The 25,917-nt window shown below is 51.2% G+C and overlaps 1 protein-coding gene across 2 annotated transcripts in view; it reads right to left on the bottom strand.

The window, feature by feature from the left end:
- DNMT3A (DNA methyltransferase 3 alpha) overlaps window positions 1-25,917 on the bottom strand; it is an 86,304-nt gene that overhangs the window by 41,575 nt on the left and 18,812 nt on the right. For both annotated transcript variants that reach the window (XM_053383853.1, XM_053383854.1), the window contains exons 3-5: window positions 22,684-22,791; window positions 11,614-11,881; window positions 336-382 (exon numbers count right to left, since the gene is read on the bottom strand). In XM_053383853.1, coding sequence (XP_053239828.1) covers window positions 336-382; window positions 11,614-11,881; window positions 22,684-22,791 — 423 coding nt within the window. The remainder of the gene's footprint in view (window positions 1-335; window positions 383-11,613; window positions 11,882-22,683; window positions 22,792-25,917) is intronic.

Here is a 25,917-nt window from a genome sequence, read left to right as displayed (position 1 = left end):
CAGAGCTGCCGCTTTAAGTACAGGAACATGAGCCTGTTGTTTTCCTCTGCCCTCCTCATCCCGTTTTTCCTTGTGTGTCACACCTTTCAGACCGGGACTGTTTTATTCCTGGTCTTTCTATGAGCCGTTTTCGGCTAAAGAGTATATGCTCTACATCAGGAGTTGGGGGGTGGGAATTGGGCAGCCCCCTTAGTCCCCAGCCACGGGCTCTGGTGGGGAGTCCCTGGGAGAGCGCAGCAGGACTCACACTCTAAGCAAGCAATGCTCCAGCGTGGGGGCCCTGGAAGCTGCTCCCCCCCCCCCAAAAAGAGCCCAGCTGTGCGGAAAATACTTGCCTCCATTTTGAGGGAGTTGTAGTGGTTTTCCTCCTTCTCTTCTTTGCCTGGAAACAGAGAGAGAACAGAGTGAGTGCCAGGATCCCCAAAGGGCCGGGGGGAGAAGTCTGGGCCATGCGGGCCCCTTGGGGGGGGGCAAGTGCCCCCACGCAAAGGAGGGCGTTGTGCCTGCGCTGGGTCTGGTGGCGCCACCCCTCACGACCAGGGTCATCCTCTCTCGCTTTGCACATTTAAATTGTTACTGGATTTAAAAACTTAGCACAAAATCCAGTTTATACACTTCTCCTAACAATTCGACTTCCCATCCTAACATTCACGATGTCCCCCCCAAAAAACAAAAACAGGCTGATTTTGGATGGACTGATGGACTTTGGTTGAGGATCGAAACCGGGAAAGGGGGTGGGAGGGCTTCGGGAATTTAAAGGGTGTAAAAATATGATTCTGTTTTAATTAAGTTGGCTTTTGCCACTAACATAAAAATGGGGAATTTGGGGAGAGATTTGGGGCCAACCTTAGCAAAAGATTATCAAAAATAAGTGTTTCGTGTATAAAGATTGGGATTTTTAAGTTTAAATAGGTTAATTAAATTGATGGAGGAATTTAGGGAAAGTATGTTAATAATAAGTTTTGAAATATAAAGATAGAGGTTTAGAAGTTAAAATTTGTTTAAGATAATTGAATTAGAGGAAATAAGGTAAAGTGGGGGGGATAAAAATTGCTGAGCTAAAAATTGGAATTGGAATACAAGAAGGGTAGGGGTGGGGAAGTCAAGGAAATTGGGTATGGAATATAATTATGGTAAACTTTTTAAATTGCTGTTTTTCTTTTTCTTTTCTTTTTTCTTTTTTTCTTTTTCTCTTTTCTGTTTTCCTTTGTATTTTTTTTTTGAAAATTTTAATAAACATAATTTAAAAAAAAATTACTTTCTTTCACACACTTTTAAACCAACTTTTCTACTTCTTCAATGTTACACATTGTTATCCGTCTTATTTAGTATTTCAGTATTTACAACGGAACTTGTTTATTCTAATAGGCGTTCTGATTTTTCAGTATGATTTTGCAAGCATCCTTTAAACACCTTCCAGTCCTTGTCTATCTTCTCTTTTGAGATCCTTCCAATTTCTCCCATTGTTTTGTAATACTCCAATAATTTGGAGTATCTGTATTATACCACTTTCCCAATTTTTCACAATCAATAGCCTTGTGGCTACTGTTGCATATAAATATAATGTCTTGTCTTCTTCCTCTTCTTGTCTTTACTTCCTGGTACTATTCCCAATAGAAAACCTTCTGGTGTTTTCCTAAATGAATATCTGGACATTTTTTCATTTCATTATATATTGTTTCCCAAAACTGCTTGATATTCTTCCTGTCCTTTCATTGCTTATACTTCAAGACCTGCTCACGATTTCATTTGGCTAGAGCAGTTTTTTAAAATAGTCCGGTAGGATTTTCCATTCTTCCATCGACTTTCCTTCATTCTGGTCCCTTATTTTGGCCGTTGATCTCACCATTCATCTCAAAATCCATCCCTCGCCTCCTTTCCATTTCTGTGCATACAGATCACAGGCTTGTTTTAATCGCCTGCAGAAACAATTTGGGTCCCCTCTCATGCCCACCCAACCTTCCCCCCACCTCACTGCGCTGGCAAGGGCTGATGGGAGTTGTCGTCCAAACCAGCTTGGGCGAAGAGGCAGTGGTGCCAACTTCCTGGGGTCCTGGGTGCCCGAGCACCCACAAAACTGCCCACGAAGGGCCCAGGCACCCACAGATTTCAGTGCCAGGGTCACGCACACCGCATGGCACCCACGGCTCCAGGCATCCGTGGTCAAGTTGCCAAGCTGGCACTCCTGGGGCGAGGGATAAGCGGGCAGGCTCATTCTGCTTGGCGAAGGCAACTCCTTGAAGGTTCTGCCTGGTTTCTTGCGTCCCGGGTGTGTGTCCCCTCTTAACAATATCGCTTTACATCTTATATATAAAAAGCTGTTCTGCCTGGCCTTTGGTTTGGACTCCGTCTGACCCTTATGTTTCCCTCCCCTTATGGTCTTGATTTATCGGCTAGTTTTAAAATGAGGCTGCATTTTAAATTGCATTTTAACCTGTATTTTAAATTGGTCGTCCCCCCCATCATGGTTTTTACTGTGATTTTATTGGTGTTAGCCACCCTGAGCCCAGCTCTGGCCGGGGAGGGCGGGGTATAAATAAAATTTATTATTATTATTATTATTATTATTATTATTATTATTATTTTGCCTATCGACCGCTTCAATCTGCAGAACTGGCACTGCATAATACCCGTTCCACATTTGTAAGAAAGCGCTATTTCAGTGTGGCAGCAGCTGCCCTGTGGAACTCCCTGCCAGTTGAGATCAGGCTTGCGTCTTTGCCACACTCTTTCTGGCACCGGCTAAAGATCTTCTTGTTTAGACAGGCCTACCCAGGTGTTTAAAACTGGCATCAACTTTCCAACTGGCTTTCGGTTTATTACTGATTTTATCTTTAAAGAGTTGTTTTTACTGATAATTTTTGTATTCTCTTTGTAAAGCACTTTGAGGGTTGTTGGGTTGGGGTTTTTTTAGGATCAAGGGGGGTATGATTCTTATGAAATAAGTAAGTCAATTGCCCTTTGAACGGCCTCTCTAAATTGCTCCCATGTCAGTTTCTGATCCTTGGGGGGTGTGGGAGGGTTAATAAGAGAGAGCACTATGTATGATGCATGATGCTGTAAAAAATGAAAATAGAAATCAAAGCCTTGCAGGAACAGAAACTGACAGTGGAACAATTCAGAGAGGTGATTCAAGGGGCGTTCCAGCACTCTCTCAGCACAGGTAATAATAATAATAATAATAATAATAATAATAATAATAATAATATCATAGAATTGTAGAAGGGACCCTGAGAGTCATCTAGTCCACCCCCTGCAATGCAGAAATACAAATAATTTTACTATTTGCACCCTGCCCACCTGACTGGGTTGCCCCAGCCTCTCTGCGCACAGAGCCTGACTTCTGACATTTTGTGGGGGTGGTGAAAAATATTCCTCTCTCTTTCTCCCCTAGAGAAGTTCCCTCTCCTTCCTCCCATCGGTTAATTCTCCCCTGGGTGGAACGGGTGTTTTATTTTTATCTTCTGTGAAATGCATGCGCACCCCACCAGCAAATGCTTTCAGGGCGGCTTACAAAAACTAAAACCTCTCAAAACATCATCATCATCATTTAACTACAGCAGCACAGGAATATGCAGAGCAGCAGACAAGAGAAACCAGGAATTAAAATCAAATGTATTCGACATTTTTGAAAAACAAAGTGAGTGGGGAGAAAGCAAGGCGGGTTTCCCTGGACAGAGAGGGGCCACGAATGAAAAGGACCCGTCTCTCTCTCTCTCTCTCTCTCTCTCTCTCTCTCTCTCTCTCTCTCTCGTCTCTTCAGCTGCCCCCCACCTGGGCAAGGCCTGGGCACGGGGGGGGGGGCGGTGAAGCAGCCCATCCAGGCTTCCTCCCTTGCCCCCGCTTCATTCGCACCCAATCCCGGCAGGCCTTCCAAGGGCATCCCTAGCTCTTCGCGTGGACCTCGGATCCGTAGCGGTTGAAGTCACTTCTAGCGCAACACCCTAATTTGCTGGGGGGCGGTGGCCCCACGGATCAGGCATGACAGCCATCTGATCGACTGCGGAACTCCCTGCCACAGGACTGTCACTAACCTCAATGGCTTTAAGGGAAGATGGGACAAATTTGTGGAGGAGGAGAGGGCGACTCAGGGCCCCTAGCCAGGACGCCTCTGCTCTGCCATCGGAGACAATAAATGTTTCTGAAACCAATATTCGGGGGGGGGGTGCGTTTCTAGATCCTGCTTGCAGTTTTCCCCATAGGCAGCCAGTTGGGCAGGATGGGGCCCCTTTGGCCCCGATCCAGCAGGCTCTTCTTAAGTCCTTATGGTAGCCAGAACATGGGTGACTGGGAGATGATATACAATGAAATGAAAAATATATATGTTAAAAATAACCTTTGTTAAGAAACCAGAAGCTTATCTATTAGGAATTTCAGGTGCCGACATACCAAAGGAGCAGAAAAGATTTTTCATGTATGGAACAACAGCTGCCTGGATGTTATTAGCCCAAAGTTGGAAAGAAGACAAAGCCCAACCAGAGAAGAATGGCAAACTAAGCTGATGGACGATGCAGAGATGATGATGATGATGATTATTATTATTTATACCCCGCCCTTCCCGGTTCAGAAAACCAGGCTCAGGGCAGCTAACAACAAATTTAAAAGACTTAATTGATGGCAAAGCTGACTGGAAAACTCAGAAACCAAGAGGATAAAAACTTTATTAAACAGGAGCAGGATTTTGATTCACTTGTAGTGTAAATAATTTTACGGCAAATATGGTTTGATATAATAATTGGAGTATGTATGAATATGCATTTGCAGATTCTTAAAATAAGACCCCATGGAGGGAATGTGGGGGGTGAGTCTGGAGATTCAGAGAATCTCATTATACAGATATGTTTTTACTAATTTGTGTTTATTTGTACAGTGGTACCTCTGGCTGCGAACGGGATCCGTTCTGGAGGCCCGTTCGCAACATGAGCAGAACGCAACCCGCGTCTGCGCATCTGCGGGTTGTGATTCGCCGCTTCTGCGCATGCGCATGGTGTCATTTTGCATGTCTGCACATGCGCGAGCGGCGAAACCCGGAAGTAACCCTTTCTGGTACTTCTGGGTCGCCGCAGGACGCAACCTGAAAACGCTCAACCTATAAGAAGACAAAAAGCAAAAAGTGAAGTGAAAAAGGAATGGGAGTGCCTAAATGAATACCTTAAAAGCCAAGGTTCGAGGACAGAAATCTGGCTGAGTCTGGAATAACCTTGTGGAGTGAAAGGATAAGAAAGAGGGATTTATATCTGGATGCTAGGACAGAGATAATAAGGAAAACAGGAAGACGCAATGAGAGGTAAAGGAGGTGCTGTGGGACTGGTGGAAGTCAGTGTTTTGTTGTTGTTTTTATAGTGTTTATATTATTAACTTGTAAGATATGGATTTCTTTTGTATGTTTCCAAGCACAATTCAAAGTGTTGGTGCTTTAAAGCCCTAAACGGCCCTGGTCCAGTATACCTGAAGGAGCGTCTCCACCCCCATCGTTCTGCCCGGACACTGAGGTCCAGCGCCAAGGGCCTTCTGGCGGTTCCCTCCCTGCGAGAAGCAAAGCTACAGGGAACCAGGCAGAGGGCCTTCTCGGTAGTGGCGCCCGCCCTGTGAAACGCCTTCCCTTCAGATGCGAAGGAAATAAGCAGCTATCCTATCTTTAAAAGATATCTGAAGGCAGCCCTGTTGAGGGAAGCTTTTAATGTTTAACAGGTTATTGTATTTTAGGTTTTATTGGAAGCCGCCCAGAGTGGCTGGGGAAACCCAGCCAGATGGGCAGGGTATACCGTATATTTTGCTCTATAAGACTCACTTTTCCCCTCCTAAAAAGTAAGGGGAAATGTGTGTGCGTCTTATGGAGCGAATGTAGGCTGCGCAGCTATCCCAGAAGCCAGAACAGCAAGAGGGATCGCTGCTTTCACTGCGCAGAGATCCCTCTTGCTGTTCTGGCTTCTGAGATTCAGAATATTTTTTTTCTTGTTTTCCTCCTCCAAAAACTAGGTGCGTCTTGTGGTCTGGTGCGTCTTATAGAGTGAAAAATACGGTAAATAAATTATTATTATTATTAGTTGTTGTTGCTTTTTTAGTTTTTCGAATGTTGGTTTCTGTGTGTTGTGCATTGTTATTTTTCGATATTTTTCGTGTTGTTGTGTGGAAAACACTAATATAAGTAAATAAATAAGAAAGAAAACGCTCAACCTGAAGCAAAGGTAACATGAGGCACGACTGTATTTTGTATTTGTAAAACCAATAAAAACGATTTATGAAAAAGAAGAAGAACAACACGGGCGACTGCAGCCAGGCCCCTCCATCTCCCGGTCCTTTCGAAGCTGGTCTGCGTGACTGCCCTCAACTGCACCCCACTTCCAGATCACCCAGCAAGACGGGGGGTGGGGACCAGGAAACTCACCGCCCTCTACCTGCCGGGGGGGGGCCCTTCCTCAAAGCGAGTGGGGAGAAGCCCCAGAGAAGCGGGGGGGGAGAATGGGGAGAAGCCCCCGGGAAGCCATGGGGGGGGTGCCTGACGGCTGCAGGGGACAGGATATGCCAAACAGGAACTGAAGGGGGTCAAGCGTTGGCTCTGCCTCTGCATTCTCCGCGCCCCCTCCCTCCATGAGAGCCGCCAGTTTCCTGTGTCATCTTCCTCGCAGGTAACAGAGGCCGCAGCTCAGCTTAAAAATAGCACCCAGCCTGAAATTTGGGTGTGGGTGGGGGGCAGCGGAAGAGAGCACCTCTGCGAGGCAGTGGCGGGGGGGGGTGTCAGGAAGGACGAACGCACAGGCCGCGTGGGAACAGGTGGGGGCGGAGAGACGGCAGCGATGAGAACATAAGATCACAAAAACCACGCCGGTGGATCAGGGCAAGAGCCCGGCATCCTGTTCTCACAGCGGCAACATGGTCCCAAGGACCTAGAAATCCAGAGAGACCGCCTCTGGGCCTGGAGGCTCCATTAGAAGATGCTGAATCACGCCAGTCTTCCCATTCTCACCCCACATGCCCCAAAGGGTGCAAGAAGGGATCTGAGCGCAAGAACAAAACTCTCCCCTCCGCCGGTTTCCAGGAACCAGGATTCACAAGTGTTGCTGCCTCCACAGCCCTCTCTTCCTCCTCCTCCATGAATTTTTCCAAACTTCTTTTAAGTCCATACAAGTTGGTGGCCCTCACAGCCTCTTGTGGGAGGGAGTTCCACCGTCTAACTATGATAATAATAATTTATTATTTGTACCCCGCCCATCTGTCTGGGTTTCCCCAGCCACTCTGGGCGGCTTCCAACAAAGATTAAAAATACATTAAAATGTCACACATTAAAAGCTTCCCTGAACAGGGCTGCCTTCAGATGTCTTCAGAATGTCAGGTAGTTGTTTATCTCTTTGACATCTGGTGGGAGGGCGTTCCACAGGGAGGGCGCCACCACCAAGAAGGCCCTCTGCCTGGTTCCCTGTATCCTCACTTCTCAAAGGGAGGGAACCACCAGAAGGCCATCAAAGCTGGACCTCAGTGTCCAGGGAGGTGGAGACGCTCCTTCAGATATACTGGACCGAGGCCGTTTAGGGCTTTCAAGGTCAGCACCAACACTTTGAATTGTGCTCGGAAACGTACTGGGAGCCAGTGTAGGTCTTTCAAGACTGGTGTTATGTGGTCTCGGCGGCCGCCCCCAGTCACCAGTCTAGCTGCCGCATTCTGGATTAGTTGCAGTTTCCGGGTCACCTTCAAAGGTAGCCCCAAGTAGAGTGCATTGCAGTAGTCCAAGCGGGAGATAACTAGAGCATGCACCACTCTGGCAAGGCAGTCTGTGGGCAGGGAGGGTCTCATCCTGCGTACCAGATGGAGCTGGTAAACAGCTGCGCTGGACACAGATTTGACCTGTGCCTCCATGGGCAGCTGTGAGTGCAAAATGACTCCCAGGCTGTGCACCTGGTCCTTCAGGGGCACAGTGACCCCATTCAGGACCAGGGAATCCCCCACACCCGCCCGCCCCCTATCCTCCAAAAACAGTACTTCTGTCTTGTCAGGATTCAACCTCAATCTGTTAGCCGCCATCCAACCTCCAACCGCCTCCAGGCACTCACACAGGACCTTCACTGCCTTCACTGGTTCCAATTTGAAAGAGAAGTAGAGTTGGGTGTCATCCGCATATTCATGGACACCCAGTCCAAACCCCCTGATGATCTCTCCCAGCGGCTTCATATAGATATTAAAAAGCATGGAGGAGAGGACGGAACCCTAATTATGTGCTGTGTGAATAAGGACTTTCTTTCATCCATCCCAAATTCCCAAATGTGCAAACGGGTGCCCCCCCCAACACCTTGACACTCTGCACAGAAGTTCTCCTACAAGAGGGCAGCTCGGCTCATGTTAGGGGAAGCCCGGTGGATCAGGCCCCATGTGAGGGCCAGATCCAGCTGGGCTCTCTTCCGCTGCTCCACTTGCTGGAGAAAGAGCCTGTTCACCCTCTTTGTGGCTCATTAAAATTTGGGTTTTTATGATATCTACGTGTCTTATCTGTTGTGCAACACACCCCAAACACAGACTATTCCTTTCCCCCTTTTGGGTCCCTCCAAAGATCTGGGAAATGTTGGCGTTTTGCTCCTCCTCGCTGGGGACACACAGCCTTTCGGAAGCTGCCTCCCTGGCCCCAACCAGTATCTTCTGGACCTGGGATGCCCAGGCCGGACGCTCTGGGGTCCCAAAGTCTGGAGGCTGGGGAGGGGGCAAAAGCCTCTCTGCTCCTGCCCTCCCCAAATAAATCCCTGGCCAGCTCAGCAACAACTCCGGGGCTGCTGGCGGCCGCCTCCTTCCTCCCAGGGTCCCTGGCTTCCAGAATTTCCATCTGGCCAAGCCTTGGCCGCGAGGAGGCCCCCTCCCAAGGAACAATCCTGGCACAGCGGCAGAGGAAGACCCCTCCCCTCGCAGGCTCCCCGCCAGCAGGAAACCTAAGCTGCCTGGGAACGTGGAACGAGGACTCTGCCATTCTCCTCCACCGCCCTGGAAAAAGTCCCCCCCACCCCGGATTTCTGGGGCAGGAGGAATTCCTCAGGCAGGAGCCACCGGGGGGCTGGGGGGGCAGGCAGGAGGGAGCGTAGACCCTTCTAGGAAGGATCCTGCTGCCTCCTGCCCAAAGGGGCTCACATCACTGTTCTGCTGCCTCTTCCTCAGGACACAACTTTGGGTACCCCGAAAGACTGCCAGGTGAGGGCAATGGGCAGATTTTACCCATAGGGCGCAAGCCCCACACTGAGGGGGGCAGGGGGCTCCCATGTATTTCAGGGACCTTCCTGGGAGGGAGGGGGCAGGTGGGAAATTATTATTATTATTATTATTATTATTATTATTATTATTATTATTATGCCACCCATCTGGCAGGCTGCCCCAGCCGCTCTGGGCAGCTTCCAACATATTATAAAACCACAGTAAAACATTGCACATAGAAAACTTCCCCACTCTTCAGCCTGTGCTTGCGCAAGAGAGCACCCCGATGGGTCGCGCCAACGCATACAGGGGCGCCAAGTAGGGTGGGGCCAGGGAGCAGGGCCCCCCCAGAAAATTATCAGTGAAGAGGCTGGGCCCCTCAAAGGTCCATGGCAGCCATGGGGCAGGCTCACATCATGCACACAAGCCGCAAGCGACGCCAGCATGCCGTGGGGCATTGGCGCATGGCACGAGCCCATCGCAGGGTGTGCTGACGCTGTGTGGCCCAGGGCCTCCTCAATCGGGAGGGCAAGGCGGTGTGCATGGACGCATGGAAGCATCGGAAGAGACTGGCTCCTGGATCAGGCCAATGGCCCCCCTTGTCCGGCCTCCCATGGGAAACCTGCAACCAGGATCCGACCACAAGAGCATCACTCCTGGCTCCTGCGGTTTCCAGCAAGTGGGATTCAGAATCCTGGCCGCCGTGGACTGCGGAGCCAGAACAATAGCTCATCCTGGCCAGTAGCCCTCCATGGCCGTCTTGTTTCTTTCCCTCTCTCATTTCCCTCCCTCCAACACCTCAGGCTGCCTCTGCCTCCTTTGTGCGCTCTCTCTCTCTCACACACACACATACACAACTTGTCAACGCCTCTGAAGGCAGCTCTTCTGGCCGGCAACCCAAACCCCAGCCCCACTTGTGGGCTTCTGAGCCGGTCGCTGCCCTGGCAGCTGCTCTCCCTCACCCAAGCCAACAGGCAGAGCCACCCAGCAGCCAGGCTGGCCCTGGCACCTGCAGGCCGGATCCTGGAGCCACCTATGGACGTGGGCAGCCTAGTGGACTGCACAGAGAGCTTTTTGGGAAAACGGTAGAGAGACTACCTAGTTCAAGGGCTTAGGAAGTGTGTGTTGCGGGAGTCCATTCTCTCGATTTATCGCCACGCAGGTCCCCCCTTTTTCTCCAGAGAGCTCAAGATCCTTGCTTCTTTCTCTTCTCACTGAATCCTCACAACACCCCTGTGAGGGAGGTCGGGCCGAGAGGCAGGGACTGGCCCCAGGCCACACCCAGATTCGAACCCTGGGTGCCTCCCAGGTCCTAGTCAGGCACACTAACCACTACACCACACTGTCTCTGCACAATAGCCCTTCCCATTGCGGGAGTCCAGAAGCAAGAGCATCATTTCACCAGCCTCCCAGGCGACCCTTAGCCCACCGCCCACATAGCTGGCATAACTAGGCACACATCGTACAATCACAGAATTGCAGAGTTGGAAGGGACCTTGAGGGACATCTAGACCAACCCCCTGCAAGGCGGGAATAAAGGAGGCAGAGTGAGGCAGGCACTTGGTTTCCCCTCAGACAATTCCTACACCTGTGGTTGTGCAGGCAGAAACCCAACTGGGGCACATCAAAGTGTGCCCACTGCAAGGGAGGCAAACCAAGCTGGCCAGATCTATAAGGCCCCACAGAGACTGCAGCTGCGATCTCTAAAATAACCCTTGCCAACCTTGTGCCCTCCAGATCTTTCGGTCTGTAGCTTTCGCTACACGGCCAGGCTGGCAGGGGCCAACAGGGCACCAGGTGGGTGAAGGCAGAGCTACATGAACTCCCAAGTCAGAATTCCTGCACTGCAGGGGGTTGGGCTGGATGACCTTTGGGGTCCCCTTCCAATTCTATGATTCTAGGCCACGCTCCTTGGTCTGAGCAGCTGAGAAGGAAAGTGGGCACAGCCTTCAAGGGACTCCCAAAGGGGTAGCAGAGCAAACCCGGCTTCCGCATACGAGAAACAGACACACACTCCAGTGAATCTAATGCCATCTGCAGCACCAGGCCTGCCCCTCTCAGACTCCTCACCATTATAAAGTGATTTCTTAAAGCACATGCATGTTCACTCTGCGCCTTACAGTGAAGGATGCTGGGGGAGGTGGGGTTATAATTGCAAAAGGGATATTGGAGATGTCACTGGTGCTAGCCAATCAGCCCTGCCCACAGACGGAATTCGTTTGCAAGGTTGCAGCACTGTTTCCTTCGGAAAGAAATGTTATGTTTGGGCTGAATGTGGAAAGGGGGCAACTGTGAGGTTCCTTAAAGGTAAGTGACCCCTTGGCAGAGCCTCATTTCCACCCCCCAGAGCCTGACCTCCCCCCTACACTGACCAGTCACCCCTGCCCCTCGCTTGCAGTGGGGCGAGAGCCCCAACCAAAGACCCTTCCTACGTCCCCAGCTCACCTTCGCTGGCAGGGGGGTCGGGGCTGTCCTTAGGGGTGCAGCGGCCGTTCTCCAAGGCCCGCCCCCCCACCTCGCCCTCCGGGAGGCTGCTGGCCTCGTCCTCGCTGGGCTGCCGGCCCTTCAGGTCGGTGGTGGTGCTGCTGCTGTTCTCGGGGCTGCCCGTCCCCACGTCTCCATTGGGCACTTGCTCCACGGGGCTGGTGTTGTGGGCAGGCGGGGGGCACTTGGGCGCTGAGGCTGTGTCTTTGGGGGCTTCTGCGCTCTCCACCTGGAAGGAAAACGGGCAAGACAAAAGCGGGGACAAAAGGCGTGAGACGCTTTGCACCCTCCGGGTCGAGGGAGGGGTCGAGGGGCAGGGAGGGGCATCGTCCAAGACCCTCCGAAGGACCCTTGACTGACAGCCTGGAGGGAGGGAGGAATGGGGGGGGGGGCCAACTTCAGGCAATCAGGGACCAGAGAAGTAGCAAGTTGCTGCAGGTGAGAATTCTCAAAATTCACATTTACTTTTTTTGAAAAATGCACTTCAGCTGTATGATGTTAACATAATTTTTTTGTTAACTTTTCCGTTTTACAATTTAAAATACTCATTTAAACATTCTCAAAATATGACTTCCCTTCTTCTCTTTCCACGGTTCATTTTGCGTATCACAAATCCCCGCATATTTTACAAAAACGAGACCATTCAGTATTCCATTATTGCATCCATCAAAACTTATTTGAACAGTTGAATTTATCTGAATGCTGCCAACGTTTTCAGGTGTGCACAATTCCCCCCCGTACATATATTCAATAAACATTTTCCAATCTTCTCTAAACGTTTATGACTTTTACTGCCTAACCCTAAAACAAATGCAGCCAAGAGATTTGCAGGAGAGACAACGACTTTTCGGCAGAGCCATCACTGCGCATGGGGAAATAGGGGCATTTATAGAATCAGAGAATTATAGGGTAGACCCCCAGGGTCATCGAGTCCAACCCCCTGCAAGGCAGGAATTGAAACTGAAGAATCCCCAACAGGTAAAAAAATTCAAATGAAGGTGAATCCAGCACCTTCCGAGGTGGCTGAGGCCACTGGTCAAAGATGTTTGGGGAGCTTTTCTACACACAGCCACAAAACCACCTGCAAAACTCGTTTCCCACAAGCACCTGCCAGGAAGAGGATGCTCGACGAGATGTCCTTAACCCCCCCCCCAAGTGTGGTGTGACCATCAGAGGGTGGGCCGGGGCCTGGGAGAGCAGGGTTCGAATCCTGACTCCACTAGGAAGCTCACTGGATGATCTGGGGCCAGTCCTCATTTCTCATCCGCTGAATTACCTCGCAGGGCTTTTGTGAGAGTAGAATGGAGAGGGAGAGGAGAGCTCTGTGGGTTTGGCACAGAAGCCCACAGCCAGCAACTCTCGAGGAGTCCTCTCCTCCGTGATGTTGTTATGAAGAGCACACTCGCCTTGCGCAAAGAAGTTACGCCACTTGTCCCAAACCGACTTCTTTAAATCAGGTTTTTGGCTGAAGCAGAGCTCAGGTGAGAAAAATCTCCCTCCTCCTCTTTGCCGCTCATTTGTCTCTGAAACTCTTTCCTGCCCCCCTTTTCTCCCTCTCCCCACAAGCTGCTGGACAGCCCCCAGTTGGCACCCCCTTGAAGAAACTGATCAGGATTTGCAAGCCTTGCTTCACCGGCGGAGGAAGAAATAAATCTGGTTCCATTGCATGTGCAGAGATGCGGACAGGGAGCAGAGAAACGGACAGGGCACCCCTTCGGCTGGCCCACAGCACCCCCCCCCAGGACTATCACCCAAGTGAGACAGGAAAGGAACATGTTAACAGGCAATGTTCTTGGGGGGCCCTTTGACACCTCTTTTCACCCACAGCCATATGCCTCCTGCTCTTAAATTCGCTTCCCTTTGATTCCAGGCGGGTTGACCTTACGAGGCAATAAGCCATTTGGTGGGGCCAAAGTCTCTGCCCCCTCCCCGGCACCAAATGGGCTTCTGCGGGGGGGGGGGCAAGGATGCTTCAAATGGCCTTTCCAGGAGGGACCCAAAGACTGGCAAGGCTGCCACCACTCAGAGGCCTGGTCTGAGCGGCGTAGCGAGACATCCGAAGCCTCTTTAAGAACATAAGGGGAGTCTGCTGGATCAGGCCCACCTAGTCCAGCATCCTGTTCTCGCAGATGCCCATTTGGGGAAACCCGTGAGCAGGATTCGAGCACAAGAGCAAAACTCTTCTCCTGTGGCTTCCAGAAACTGGGATTTTGGTCACGCAGGCAGAGCATCACCATTGTGGCTTTTGGGGAAGGACTGCAACGGTCCTGTGCTCCTCAGGCAGACACACAACTCTGGGTACCAGGTTTTTTTATTCTGGGTACCAGTTTTTCCTCTCGCCCCCCCTCCGTGATTGTAGCCAGTCAGGGGCCACACCATGAAGGCAACCCCTCCACGGAGTCAGGTAGCCAGTCTGAGGGGCCACAAGGCAACATCACTGCGGGCAAACAAAAGAGGGAGAAGAAGGGATGCCTGTTGCCAAGGCAACAAGGTTGGCAGCTCCCAGCTTTCTGTTGCTGCACTGGAGGCTCCATTGGCCACCAGGAAGGGAAGGCAAGGACCAAGAGCGTCACCCCCATCCTCATCAGCCTGGTTGCCTTGGCAACAGAGGCAGGCATTCCCTCCTCTCCTGTGAGCATCCTGCATCCCCTTCCTTCCCAGCCAAAAGGCAGTTTTCCAGGGCAAAAAGCAAGGTGGGGAGGATCCTGCCCTCTGCATCTGGCGGAAAGTGGTTGTTTGAGGGAACAGGGCACCCCAAAAGTGGGGTTGCCTGCCAACAGTGACTCAAGATTGTCATTGCATACACAGAGTATTAAACACACACACACACACACACACCCGATTCTCCCACAGGTGAGGTCAAGTTAATCCAGAGGTACAAAACAGCAGCATCTCTCTCTTCCCGCTCTCCTAGGGCGACACAAGGCAAGAAGTAGATGAGTATCATAGCAGACTTTTTTTATTTGGGGGGGAGCGTCAACAGCGGCGCCACCTCAGAGCCTTGTCCTCGTTCTTGCTCACTGGATGAGCACCCCATCTAAGGCGCAGCCAGATCCAAACACAGCAGTAGGGGCTTCCCGGCTGAATTGGGGGGCATGGACAGTTGCTATAGCAACAGACCCAGTTACTAGTTCCCCCAACGGGAACTTTGCCCCCTCTGTGAGGCACCTGCCAACAAACTACTATTAAGGGTGGCGGACTTTCCTACACTGGAATTTTTTTAACACGGTCATCTGTCAGGGATGCTTCACTAGAGATTCCTGCAACAGGGGGGTTGGACTAGATGACTCTCGGGGTCCCTTTCAATTCTAGGATTCTAGGAGCAGCCCATCTTATGACCCAGCAAACCGAAAGCTGGCTTTCAATGAGTCGGCTGTCACAACCGTTCAAGGGCTAAGTCAGGCCCTTCACCCAAATGCCAACCGCAGAATCAACTGGGCACATGCAGCCCAGCGGTTAAAGGACCCCAAGCCCCACAATCAGCCGTGAGCCCGGTCCTGCCTGCACAAGACAGATAACACTGGCCTACCTTGCAAAGCTGTCGTAAGGACCAGAGAGAGAGCCATTCAGAAACGGCAGGTTTTAAAAAGGGCAGCCCTTCGAATCCTACCACCAGGAATAAGGCGGTGAAGAAGAATCTGGTTGGAGCAGGCGGGCCTCTGGGCTGGCCCACCCCACGGAAGCCGTCACCCCACCCCACGGAGCCCCCACTCGCTTTCCTGCACGTGGCGCAGAGGGAGGGACTGGGCCAGGGGGCAGCGAGAACAAGGGCTTCCTCCTGCTTCCTGGAGGCCCATGGCTCTCCCAAAATAGCACCCTCGACCCACCCACACAGAGCGGCATGCAAAGTGGGGCCGGCCCCACTCTCTTCCGCAAGGGACACCTGGGGAGGGGCAGAGCAGAGAGAAATCCAAGCTGCCACAAGGGACCCACAACGGGCAAGTTCACAACTCTCCCATATTGTGACGGTGAATAGTCATTACCCTCCGCGGCTGTCAATCATGCACTTGCGGCCCACAACTCTTCCCTCCTTCCTTCCCCTTTCCGCTCTGCCCAGGAACTGACCTCCTTCCCTTGCGCAGGCTGAGCACCAGGAGGGATGTGACCCATGCGCAGGGCCTCCTGCAAATTCAGCGTGCGCAACACAGAGCAGGCTGCAGCGGCTGCGCAACTTCGCATCTGTGGCAAGGAAGCACGGAGGCGCCATTTCAGAAAGTGCTCTCTGCATGGGGGAGCACCAGGGGTTCCCCCCCTCACCAGAAGCAGAAATTGAGGGGAGACCCACATTTGGGTGAGGGGGGGCAGTTTGCTGGTGCTGCAAAAAGCCCGACAGAGACTGCCGCCCCGAAAACAGCCACATGACTGAGGAAGCTCCACCCTGTTCCCATTTTACAGGTGGGGAAGTGAAGTGAGACAGGGATGTCACGCAGGGAAACCACAGCAGAGCAGGGGCCCATCTGCCCCCCCCCCAGCAGCCACTGAACCAAACCGTCGTTGGAGACGGCAGGCAAGGAAACCCGATTCATAAGAACAGGAGGTCATCTATCTAGATTCCTAGGTAATAATAATAATACTAATAATAATAATAATAATAATAATAATAATAATAATAATAATGTATTTATACCCCTCCCATCTGGCTGGGCTTCCCCAGCCAGATGGGCGGCCTCCAACAAAATATTAAAATACAGTAATGCATCAAACATTAAAAGTTTCCCTGAACAGGGCTGCCTTCAGATGTCTTCTAAAAGTTGTTGTTCTCGTTGACATCTGGTGGGAGGGTGTTCCACAGGGCGGGTGCCACTACCGAGAAGGCCCTCTGCCTGTTGCTTGGGGCGCTGGACTGATCTAGAAGGGATGTAGGGAAGGGATGGGAGGGAAGAAGAGGCCCTCGAAGCAACCCCCCCCAACAGCCCAATCTAAGGGGCATTTTAGCACACAACACCCTTCTTATTCTTTGGCGATCACTCACTAGCTGAGCAAGATGGTCTTCCATGAACACGGTTTTAACAGTGATCCGTAAGTGACTGTGGAGGCCAATTCTGGATCCACACGTCCTTCCACAGTGGGGACATTGGTTTCCGGGCAGGAGTTGATCACGGTGAGGGTTTGCCAAGCGTGCCTTCCTCTTAGCACGTTTCTCCCTTGCGTCCTGAGTTCGAATGTCTTCAAAACCCAGGATGCCTTTGGTGAAGGCTGTTCTCCAACAGGAGTGCTTGCAGGCCACTGTTTCCCAATTGTTGGTCTTTATACTACATTTTTAAAGATTTGCCTTGAGACAGTCTTTAAACCTCTTTTGTTGACCACCAGCATTACGCTTTCCATTTTTAAGTTCAGAATAGAGTAGTTGCTTTGGAAGACGATCATCAGGCATCCGCACAACATGACCAGTTCAACGAAGTTGATGTTGAAGAATCATTGCTCCGACACTGGTGATCTTTGCTTCTTCCAGGACACTGACACTAGTTTGCCTGTCTTCCCAGGTGATGTGTAAAATTTTCGGAGACCACCCACCCACCTGCCCCCTGGTACCCATATGAGGGTATGCTAAGCCTTCCATTTCTCTTGCGCCAGCAGATGTGGCTCCCCCCACCCCACAACATCCTGTCAGAGCTTTGGGTCCAGCCCCAGACAATCTGCTAATACAGTCATATCTCGGGTTAAATCTGCTTTGGGATGAATATTTTCGGGTTGCCCTCCGCAGCGACCAGGAAGTAATGGAGCGTGCTACTTCCAGGTTTCGCCGCTCACGCATGCGCAGATGCTCAAAATGACGTCACACACATGCGTGGAAGTGGCGAATCACGACCCACGCAGACGCGGGTTGCGTTCGCTTCAGGATGCGAATGGGGCTCTGGAACGGATCCCGTTCACATCCAGAGGTACCACTGCAATTCCAAAAGCAAGCTGAGCCCCAGGCAGCCTCCCCCCCCCCCGCTCATCCCTCTCTGCTCCTGCAGGTGAAACAGGTGTCCTACATCTCTCCAGCGACCTTGAAAAATCCACAGCACCAGAGCTGTCACTGGACCCGTCAGGGATATTTCCCTTAAATCCTCATCCCTTGAGGAGAGCCTGCTGGATCCGACCGGGGCCCCTCTAGTCCAGCATCCTGTTCTCACAGTGGCCGAACAACTGAAGCAGGATCCAAGCACAAGATCTTCTTCCATGAAATGGTCCTCTTTTCAAGCCATCCAGCTTAGTGGCTATCACTGCCTTCTGTGGGAGAGAGTTCCACAGGGGCTGCACGAGGAAGCGGGTCATTCCAACCAAGAGGCGAGTGCGAGATTCATCCCCAGCCTTCTATAGGAGCCCCAAGCAGCTTGTGGGGGGTTAGCGAAGGGGGAGGAGAATTCAGTCCCCCTTGCAGCCTGCTTGGTTCCTATGCTGGAGGGGGCACAGGAGGAATGGAGTGCTCCACCTAACCTTGCCAGTCCAGTCGCTCACTTGCCTACGTGGCATTCCGTGTGGTTGCCTGCCTGCCACTTCTGCTCGCCTCTGGCGACCAGGCGAGTGCTTAAATACAAGGCTGCATTAACCCCTTCCATGTGATTGTCCCTCAGCCTCTAACCATGAGAGTTAAGCTACTGGCTGTCATGGTTAATGGCTACTGCTCAAGTATCCATCTCTTCCTTTCTAAGTGGCTGCTGCCACAAAACCGCTAGAAGTTCCACAGGACCTCCCTTGGCTGAAATGATTCCAGCTGCCTGATAATTCAAAGCGGGTTTCTGGGTTCTCGCGGGGGTTTAGTCCCTGGAAGGGTTGTTGTTGTTTAGTCGTTTACTCGTGTCCGCCTCTTCGTGACCCCCTGGACCAGAGCACACCAGGCACTCCTGTCTTCCACTGCCTCCCACAGTTTGGTCAAACTCATGCTGGTAGCTTCGACAACACTGTCCCACCATCTCGTCCTCTGTCGTCCCCTTCTCCTTGCACCCTCCATCTTTCCCAACATCAGGGTCTTTTCCAGGGAGTCTTCTCTTCTCCTGAGGTGGCCAAAGTCTAGGAGCCTCAGCTTCAGGATCTGTCCTTCCAGTGAGCACTCGGGGCTGACTTCCTTCAGAATGGAGAGGTTGGATCTTCTTGCAGTCCAGGGGACTCTCAAGAGTCTCCTCCAGCACCAGAATTCAAAAGCATCCATTCTTCAGCGATCAGCCTTCTTTATGGTCCAGCTCTCACTTCCATACATCACTACTGGGAAAACCAGAGCTTTAACTAGACGGACCTTTGTTGGCAAGGTGATGTCTCTGCTTGAGACCAGGATCCAAATGCACTCTGTGACGCTCACGGGCTGTGACTTTGGGCCAGCTGCTGCTTCCAAGCCTACCTCACAGGCAGGTTGTTGCACGGAGAGAAAATGAGGAAGGGGGAATCACCTTGAGCTCCTTGGCATTGATAAAGGCTGTAAAATAAAATTCCACACACACAAAGCCACAAGCACACGCCCCAACCGCGGGCTGCGTCTGGCTGCTTTATACAAGAATGTGGGGCAGGGCAGGCCAGCTCCACAGAGGGGGCTGAGCGTGCACACCCCACTCTTGGCCTCCCTCCCTCCCCACGCATCATCCGCAGCAGAGAGCGCTGGCCCTTTAACTCCACGAGGATTTTGGGGACTCAGCCAAGCAGCTGCAACCATTCTGTTGCTGGGCCCCCGCTTTGGCGGCAGCGAGACAGCAGCCTGGCCGCCATCCAGCAGCCCTCCAAGCAACCTGGCCTGCCTGCCTGCTTGCCTGCCTGCCCCGGGCAGACCCCTCGCCCTGCCGGGCCCGATCCAATTTCAGGAAGCAGGCAGCAGCGCTGGGGGAACAGCCCTTCCCAGCCGTGTGGCCGGGGGCCAACTCTGCTCCTCGCTTGCCCTGGCAGCAGATGCAGCCAAGAATCAGGTTGCAGCTCCACAAGGCAAGGGGGCAGAGCTGAAGGGGGGGCAAGGAAGGAGCCCCACAGCCATGAAGAGGCGTTCCCATGTGCCCCCCAAGAGTGCTCAGCTGCACCAGGGGCTCCCAGAACCAGGAGACCCCGTGGAGATCAATACGAGGGGCAGGACCATTTTAATAAAAAAACCAGAGGCATTTTTGTTAGGGTTAATCAGAGAGGAAATTCAGAGATGTAAATTTGTTTATGCATGCCACAACGGCTGCAAGAATACTCCTGGCCCAGAAATGGAAGCAGCAGGAACCTTCCTACACTGGAAGACTGGCAGATAAAGATGGTAGAATATGCAGAGATCCGGAATCAGCTGGCGAACTGTTTCAAAAGGACTGGAGCAAATTTATATTTTATATGAAAGGAAATTGTAAACACTCGAAAACGTTTGTAGGCTTAAATTGAAATGTTTTGTAATGTGAAAATAAGGGTCTGATTTACATATAAGGAGGTAATTATCATAAAAAAGAAGAAGCTCTAAGGTAAAAAAAATGGTTATAGAAATGCGAGAATTTAGTAAAAAATGTTTGAAAGTCAGAAAGAGGGAGGGAAGGAAGTCGATGCTCTGTCTGAGCAATGCTTTATGTTATAGATTTGTGTAATGAGGTGTAATTAAATATGAAAACTCAATAAAATTTATATGGAAAAAAGAGGGGCAGGACAAGGGGCTGGGCACCACACCTGTTGTGGGTGCTTAACCAGGACCTAGGCCTCCCCCACCCCCAAGAAAGGTCTGGGGTGTTTGGCAGGACCCAAAGCAGAGACCCCACAAGGGAGGGAGAAACAGCGGAAGATCTCCCATAGGCAGCACAAGAGAAAGAGAACCGGAGAACTGCAAAGCTGGAAGGAGCCCCCCCAAGGTCATCCAGTCCAACCCCCTGAGATGCAGGAATCCCAGGTGGCCTCCCAACCTCTGCTGAAAACCTCCAGGGAAAGAGAGTCCACAATCTCCCAAGGGAGACCGTTCCGCTGTCCAAAGGCTCATCATGTCTTAGCTGCTATAACAAGGGTCTCTCTGGACCTTAAATGGAGGCTCATAATATTTAGAATATACTGGACCCCATTACGTTTCTTTTAAAAAAGCTCTACCTCAGGTATCTAACTGTTGGAGATGCAACAGGGATAACACTTCTCTAAAACGCATGTTTTTTCATTGTCCTCTGTTGAAAGGTTTGTGGCAGAAGGGAACTCATACTATCAACATAGCTGTACAGAACAACCTTACGTTGACGGAGCAAAACATCCTCTTGAATTATATAGCCAGCACATGGTACCATGCAAAAGGACAATACGAGTGGATTCTCTGTGCCTTTACCATGGCAATAAGACGGATACTGAAGAACTGGAAAAATTAAAATGCAGCTCTCTTCTACGACTGGGTTGAAGACGTATACAACCTCACAACATATGAACAACTTGCAAATAAACGCAGGTTTGCCATGGACAAATTCAATGATACTTTGAATCCATTCTTACAAATACTGTAATAGGTTAAGATCTGGTGAAGTACAACTCTGTAAATTACAGTTTTGAGTTTTTCTCCCTCCCCACTTTATTTTCTCTTCTACACGGGTTCTGCTTCTCTTTCTTTTTCTCTCTCTTTTATTTATTCTCACCATGTTCAGTGCACATATGTACTTCTTGAATTTTCAACAAAGATGTTAAAAATTAAATAAATAAAAATAAAATGTTTGTTTAAACAGGAAAAAAATCAATCCTTAGCACACCCATCCTTTCCCCATTTAGCCAGGTACATTTTATAGAAACCAGGTCACACGTTTCCAAAGCACTTCCAACAAGCAAGCAAAAGCAATTGCAACTGACCCCTCAGGCTTCTCCCCTCTCCTTCGATGGCCCCTCAAGTCAGCCAGCTCATTGCAATTTGGAAAGCAACGTACAGAGATTAAAACACAGGCATGGTTTCAAATACACACACACATAAAATCAATACGAGAAATCAAACAACAAACAGCAGGCGACAACACAAGCTATCAACCGAGAAGGAGCAGCCAGTGTCAAGCACATTTCAGTTAAAAGCGCATGCAAAACAAATGCTGATTTAAGGTAGGATGTAAAGCTGGATAGATTTGGCCCCTGGGAACCCTCTGCTGCAGACGGATGAGACACCGAGAAGCACAGCGTTCGAAGGGGCCCCCACGAGTCGCCTAGTCCAGCCCTCCAAGGCAGGAACCGCAACTGCAGAATCCCCGTCCCATCTGGCAAAAGAAATTCCCGCACAAAAGAAATATCCAGGGCCATTTCCGCAGCCAGGGGGGCCAGCCCTGAGAAGGCTCCGTCCTCGGGAGACGCCAGCCTAACTTCCAAAAGAGATCTCAGCACTTGGACTTCTTCGTGGGGGAGGTGGGGGTCTTCCAGCCATTCCTCTTACAAAGGGAATCCCCCTGGAGAGACTGTGCGGGTAAAAAGGGGTGTTGCTAAGCTTGCCCAGCGAGGTAACCATCGGGCAACAGCGCAATCCCGTGCGCCTGGTGGTGTCTATGGGAAAGTGTCTCGCAGGCGGCGCCTCTCCTGAACTCCAGTTTACGAGGCCAAGAACGTGAAGCTCTTTCACTCAAAGCAGCCGAGGCGTCCAAAACCGCTCCTTACACATCCCCTGGAGGAGCAGATTCACAGGAGCATTTGTGCGCTTTGCCAGAGGTGATGGGCATGTCTGCGCATGCCCACGCTTCCAGAGAGGGATGTCGCCAGGAGGGGTATTCTTTGCAGCAGGAGAGGGAAGGGCAGGGGAGGGTGCGCTTTGCGGGCGCACACGTGGATCTGCGGCTCTCAGAGAGGCCCAAGAATGCGGGACTTTCTCTTCCTTCCTTCCGTGGCCTGGTTTCTGCACCAGCCAAGACCACAGGTCTACTCTGAGGAGCCCTGATGCCCCGCTGGTCTCAGAACCGGGAGATGAAGTGCCGAGCGCCCAGCTCCCCTGCTCTGTAACTCGGCCAATGCCACCTCCTGGATCCTTCCTCAAGAGGAGGCACACAAAACCTGCTCCACAGAGCCTTCCGCCTTCTGCCAGCCCCGGCCGGCATTTATGGGAACGCGCAAGAGGTCCGTCTGTGCCTGGTCACCCTCGCCCCCAACGGCTCCTGGGCCCCCACTCACCACGGGCTGCCTGCGCTTCCTTCCGGGACGGCCTGCTTTCCTGGCGGGGATCCCTGCGTCTGGCCTCTCCGCCTTGCTGCGGTTCTCATCAGGGTCCTCTTCGCCCTGCTGGAGAGAGGGAGGGAGAGAGAGAGAGAGAGAGCGGTCACCACAGGTAGGAGCGGAGATTCCAAAAGACCAGAAGAAATTGTTCATGCCCAGATACTGTTAGCCCAAAGATGCAAAGAGGAAGCAGTTCCGACCAGAGAAGAGTGGCAAACCAAGTGAATGGACTATGCTGAAATGGCGATACTACAGTGGACGCTCGGGTTGCAAACGTGATCTGTGCAGGATGCACGTTCACAACCTGCAGCGTTCGCAACCCACAGCGGCGCATCTGCGCACATTCGGGTTGCGATTCGGCGCTTCTGGGCAAAGCACGGTTTAGCGCTTCTGCACATGCACAACCCCCGAAACCTGGAAGTAACCTGTTCTGGTACTTACGGGTTTCGGCGGGTCCGTAACCTGAAAAACGCAGCCTGAAGTGTCTGTAACCCGAGGTGTGACTGTAACTGGAAAGCTCAGAAATCAAGATGACAAGAATTTTTTTAAAAAGAATGGGAAATGTTCAAATGATGTATTTGCAAAAGAATTGTAAAAAGGTTGATACATTGGCAGGATTTTAAGAACACTTGTAATTTTAGAGATAGTGTAGGAAGTTTGAGGTAAAAAAAAAAATTGCAATGGAAATAATATGCAGTTGAAAAGAAAATTTAAGGAATGGCAGGGGGAATCACGGGACTCTGTGAATTCCATTTTATGGATTTGATATTGTTTTTGTGTATATTTTTCTTTGTTTGCTGTTGTATTTGTTATTGTTTGTTTTTATTTTTGTTACTTTTGAAGAAAATTGAATAAAACATTTTTTTAAAAAAGAAAAAAGAGATCACCCCAGGTGATCTTGTAGGACAGCAAGGTGACGCTCGGGGCACAAGGGCACACAGGAAGACACTTATCCTGCCACACCAGGGGGTTTTTGGAGGGGGGAGGGAGGGTTAAGAGGTAATGTTCTAAATGGTGGAATTGCACTATTCTCAAGATCAAAGGAGGACATTCAACTGGCACCAACTAGAAAGACCAACAAAGGGCAGGTTTTTCATAGAATCACAGAATTGTAGAGTTCGAAGGGACCCCCAAGGATCATCTAGTCTAGCTCATGACAATGAAGGAATTCGATTCAAATCATGTTTTTCTCAGCTCTTGCTAGTGCACTGCTATACAGTCATACCTCGGGTTGAGTTAGGTTCATGTTGCGTCTTTTCGGCTTGCGAATGCGGCAAACAGTTTTGCCGCGTGCGCAGAAGCGTTCTGCGCGCTTTGCACATGCACAGAAGAGTTCTGCGCACTTTGCACACGAGCAGAAACGCTCTATCGCGCTCCGCGCTTGCGCAGAAGCACCACTCTAGTTGCAGACTTTTTGGGGTGCGAATGGCACCACAGAATGGATCGTGTCCGCAGCTAGAGGTACCACTGTAATGACTGTCTCAATTGCTTTTTGAAAGAACATTTTGAAATGCTTGTCTTTATTTACTGTGCGTGAGAAAATATAGTTCTGAAGCCGAGGGGGTTTATTGCATTTGTCACTCCCACCCCCAGACCAAGAAACCAGCACATGGTGTGTTTTTAAAGAGCATATTTTGTGCAGATTAGTATAATGAATGTGGCCCCTGAATGACCCTGCAGAACAAACATCAGAGCCCCACCCAGGTGCCCCCAGGAAGGGAACAGGGGCTGAGCCCCTTCCCAGGATGGCGACAACCCCCAACAGAAACAAGAAACTAACCGACCCACACCTGCCTCCCATCCTTGCCAGGGGAAGGTGAAATTGTGCCCAAGAGACCTGTGGACTTTGCAAGGCAGCCTTCCTTGGCCCAATGAGGATGCTGAGCACCCCAAATCGGAAAAGCCCTCCTGCCTCTTTGGCCTGAAGCGGCCAAAGCACAGCCAGCACCCAAACTGCCCCCAAACCCTGCTTCTCTTTGGGGTTTTTGCTCCAAAGACCTACTATCCCGATGAAGAGTTTGGTGTAGCCTGAAGGCTTGCTCAGAGAGTGCTGGGGCTTTCAAAGAGGATCTTCAAAACCGCCCAGTTCCCTGCGCACTGGCTCTGCTGCACATTCAAAGGGCCCGAAATGCCTCCATGGGCAGCCGGGACGCCAAAGCCCCTCTTCTCTTGGCAAGGGGGTTGGACTAGATGACCGCTAGGGGTCCCTTCCAACTCGGAAACAGAAATCTCCCAAAAGTTCACCAGATGAAAGCTTTAGGTCTTGGGACCTAAGGCACTGTGTGGGACTACGGAGAGGTGCATGGAGCTGTGCAGGTCAGAGAAGAGACCCTCAAAACTTAAAACAGCCGCAGTGTCAAGGCAGAGAGGAGCGTAGGAAGCGGCTGTGCACTGGGCCTGACGGCTCCTCCGTCAACTTTGGCCAGAGACACTCTGCACGACCTCAGGCGAGTCTTTCTCCATCACCACCAAAACCACCACCTCCACCTCTCCTTTCATCCCTCCATAAAACGGGAAGGAAAATCAGGACATCCGGAGAGCCTGGCTGCTGGATCAGACCAAAGGGGGGCTCACCCAGTCCCAGTCCTCCTCTCCTACAGTCCCCCCTGCTTGTGGGAAGGGCCCAAGGGCCACAGCAGCAGCAGCAGGGCTCCCCCCCCCCAGAGATGCACAACAACAAGTAGTTGAGCGGCTGGAAAGGAATCACGCCAGGCCTAATTTCAGAAATCTCTAAAACAGGCACGCCTTGGAGAAAGCAGACAGAGAAACGTTTTCCTCCCTTTCTCGTAAGCCAAGACCTACGGATGCTGGGAGATTCAGGACAAATGTAAGAAAGTTCTCATTCGAGCAGCACAGAGGGGAACTGTGCCCCTGAAGGACCAGGTGCGCAGCCTGGGAGTCCTTTTGGACTCACAGCTGTCCATGGAGGCGCAGGTCCATTCTGGGTCCAGGGCAGCTGTTTATCAGCTCCATCTGGTATGCAGGATGAGACTCTACCTCTCGCCAGAGTGGTGCATGCTCTGGTTATCTCCCGCTTGGACTACTGCAATGTGCTCTATGTGGGGCTCCCTTTGAAGGTGACCCAGAAACTGCAACTAATCCAGAATGCAGGAGCTAGACTGGGGACTGGGAGCGGCCGCTGAGACCATATAACACCGGTCCTGAGAGATCTGCATTGGCTCCCAGTACGTT

This window comes from Podarcis raffonei, chromosome 3 (assembly GCF_027172205.1).
Source record: "Podarcis raffonei isolate rPodRaf1 chromosome 3, rPodRaf1.pri, whole genome shotgun sequence".
Taxonomy (NCBI): domain Eukaryota; kingdom Metazoa; phylum Chordata; class Lepidosauria; order Squamata; family Lacertidae; genus Podarcis; species Podarcis raffonei.
This window is presented reverse-complemented; position numbering and strand designations above follow the sequence as displayed.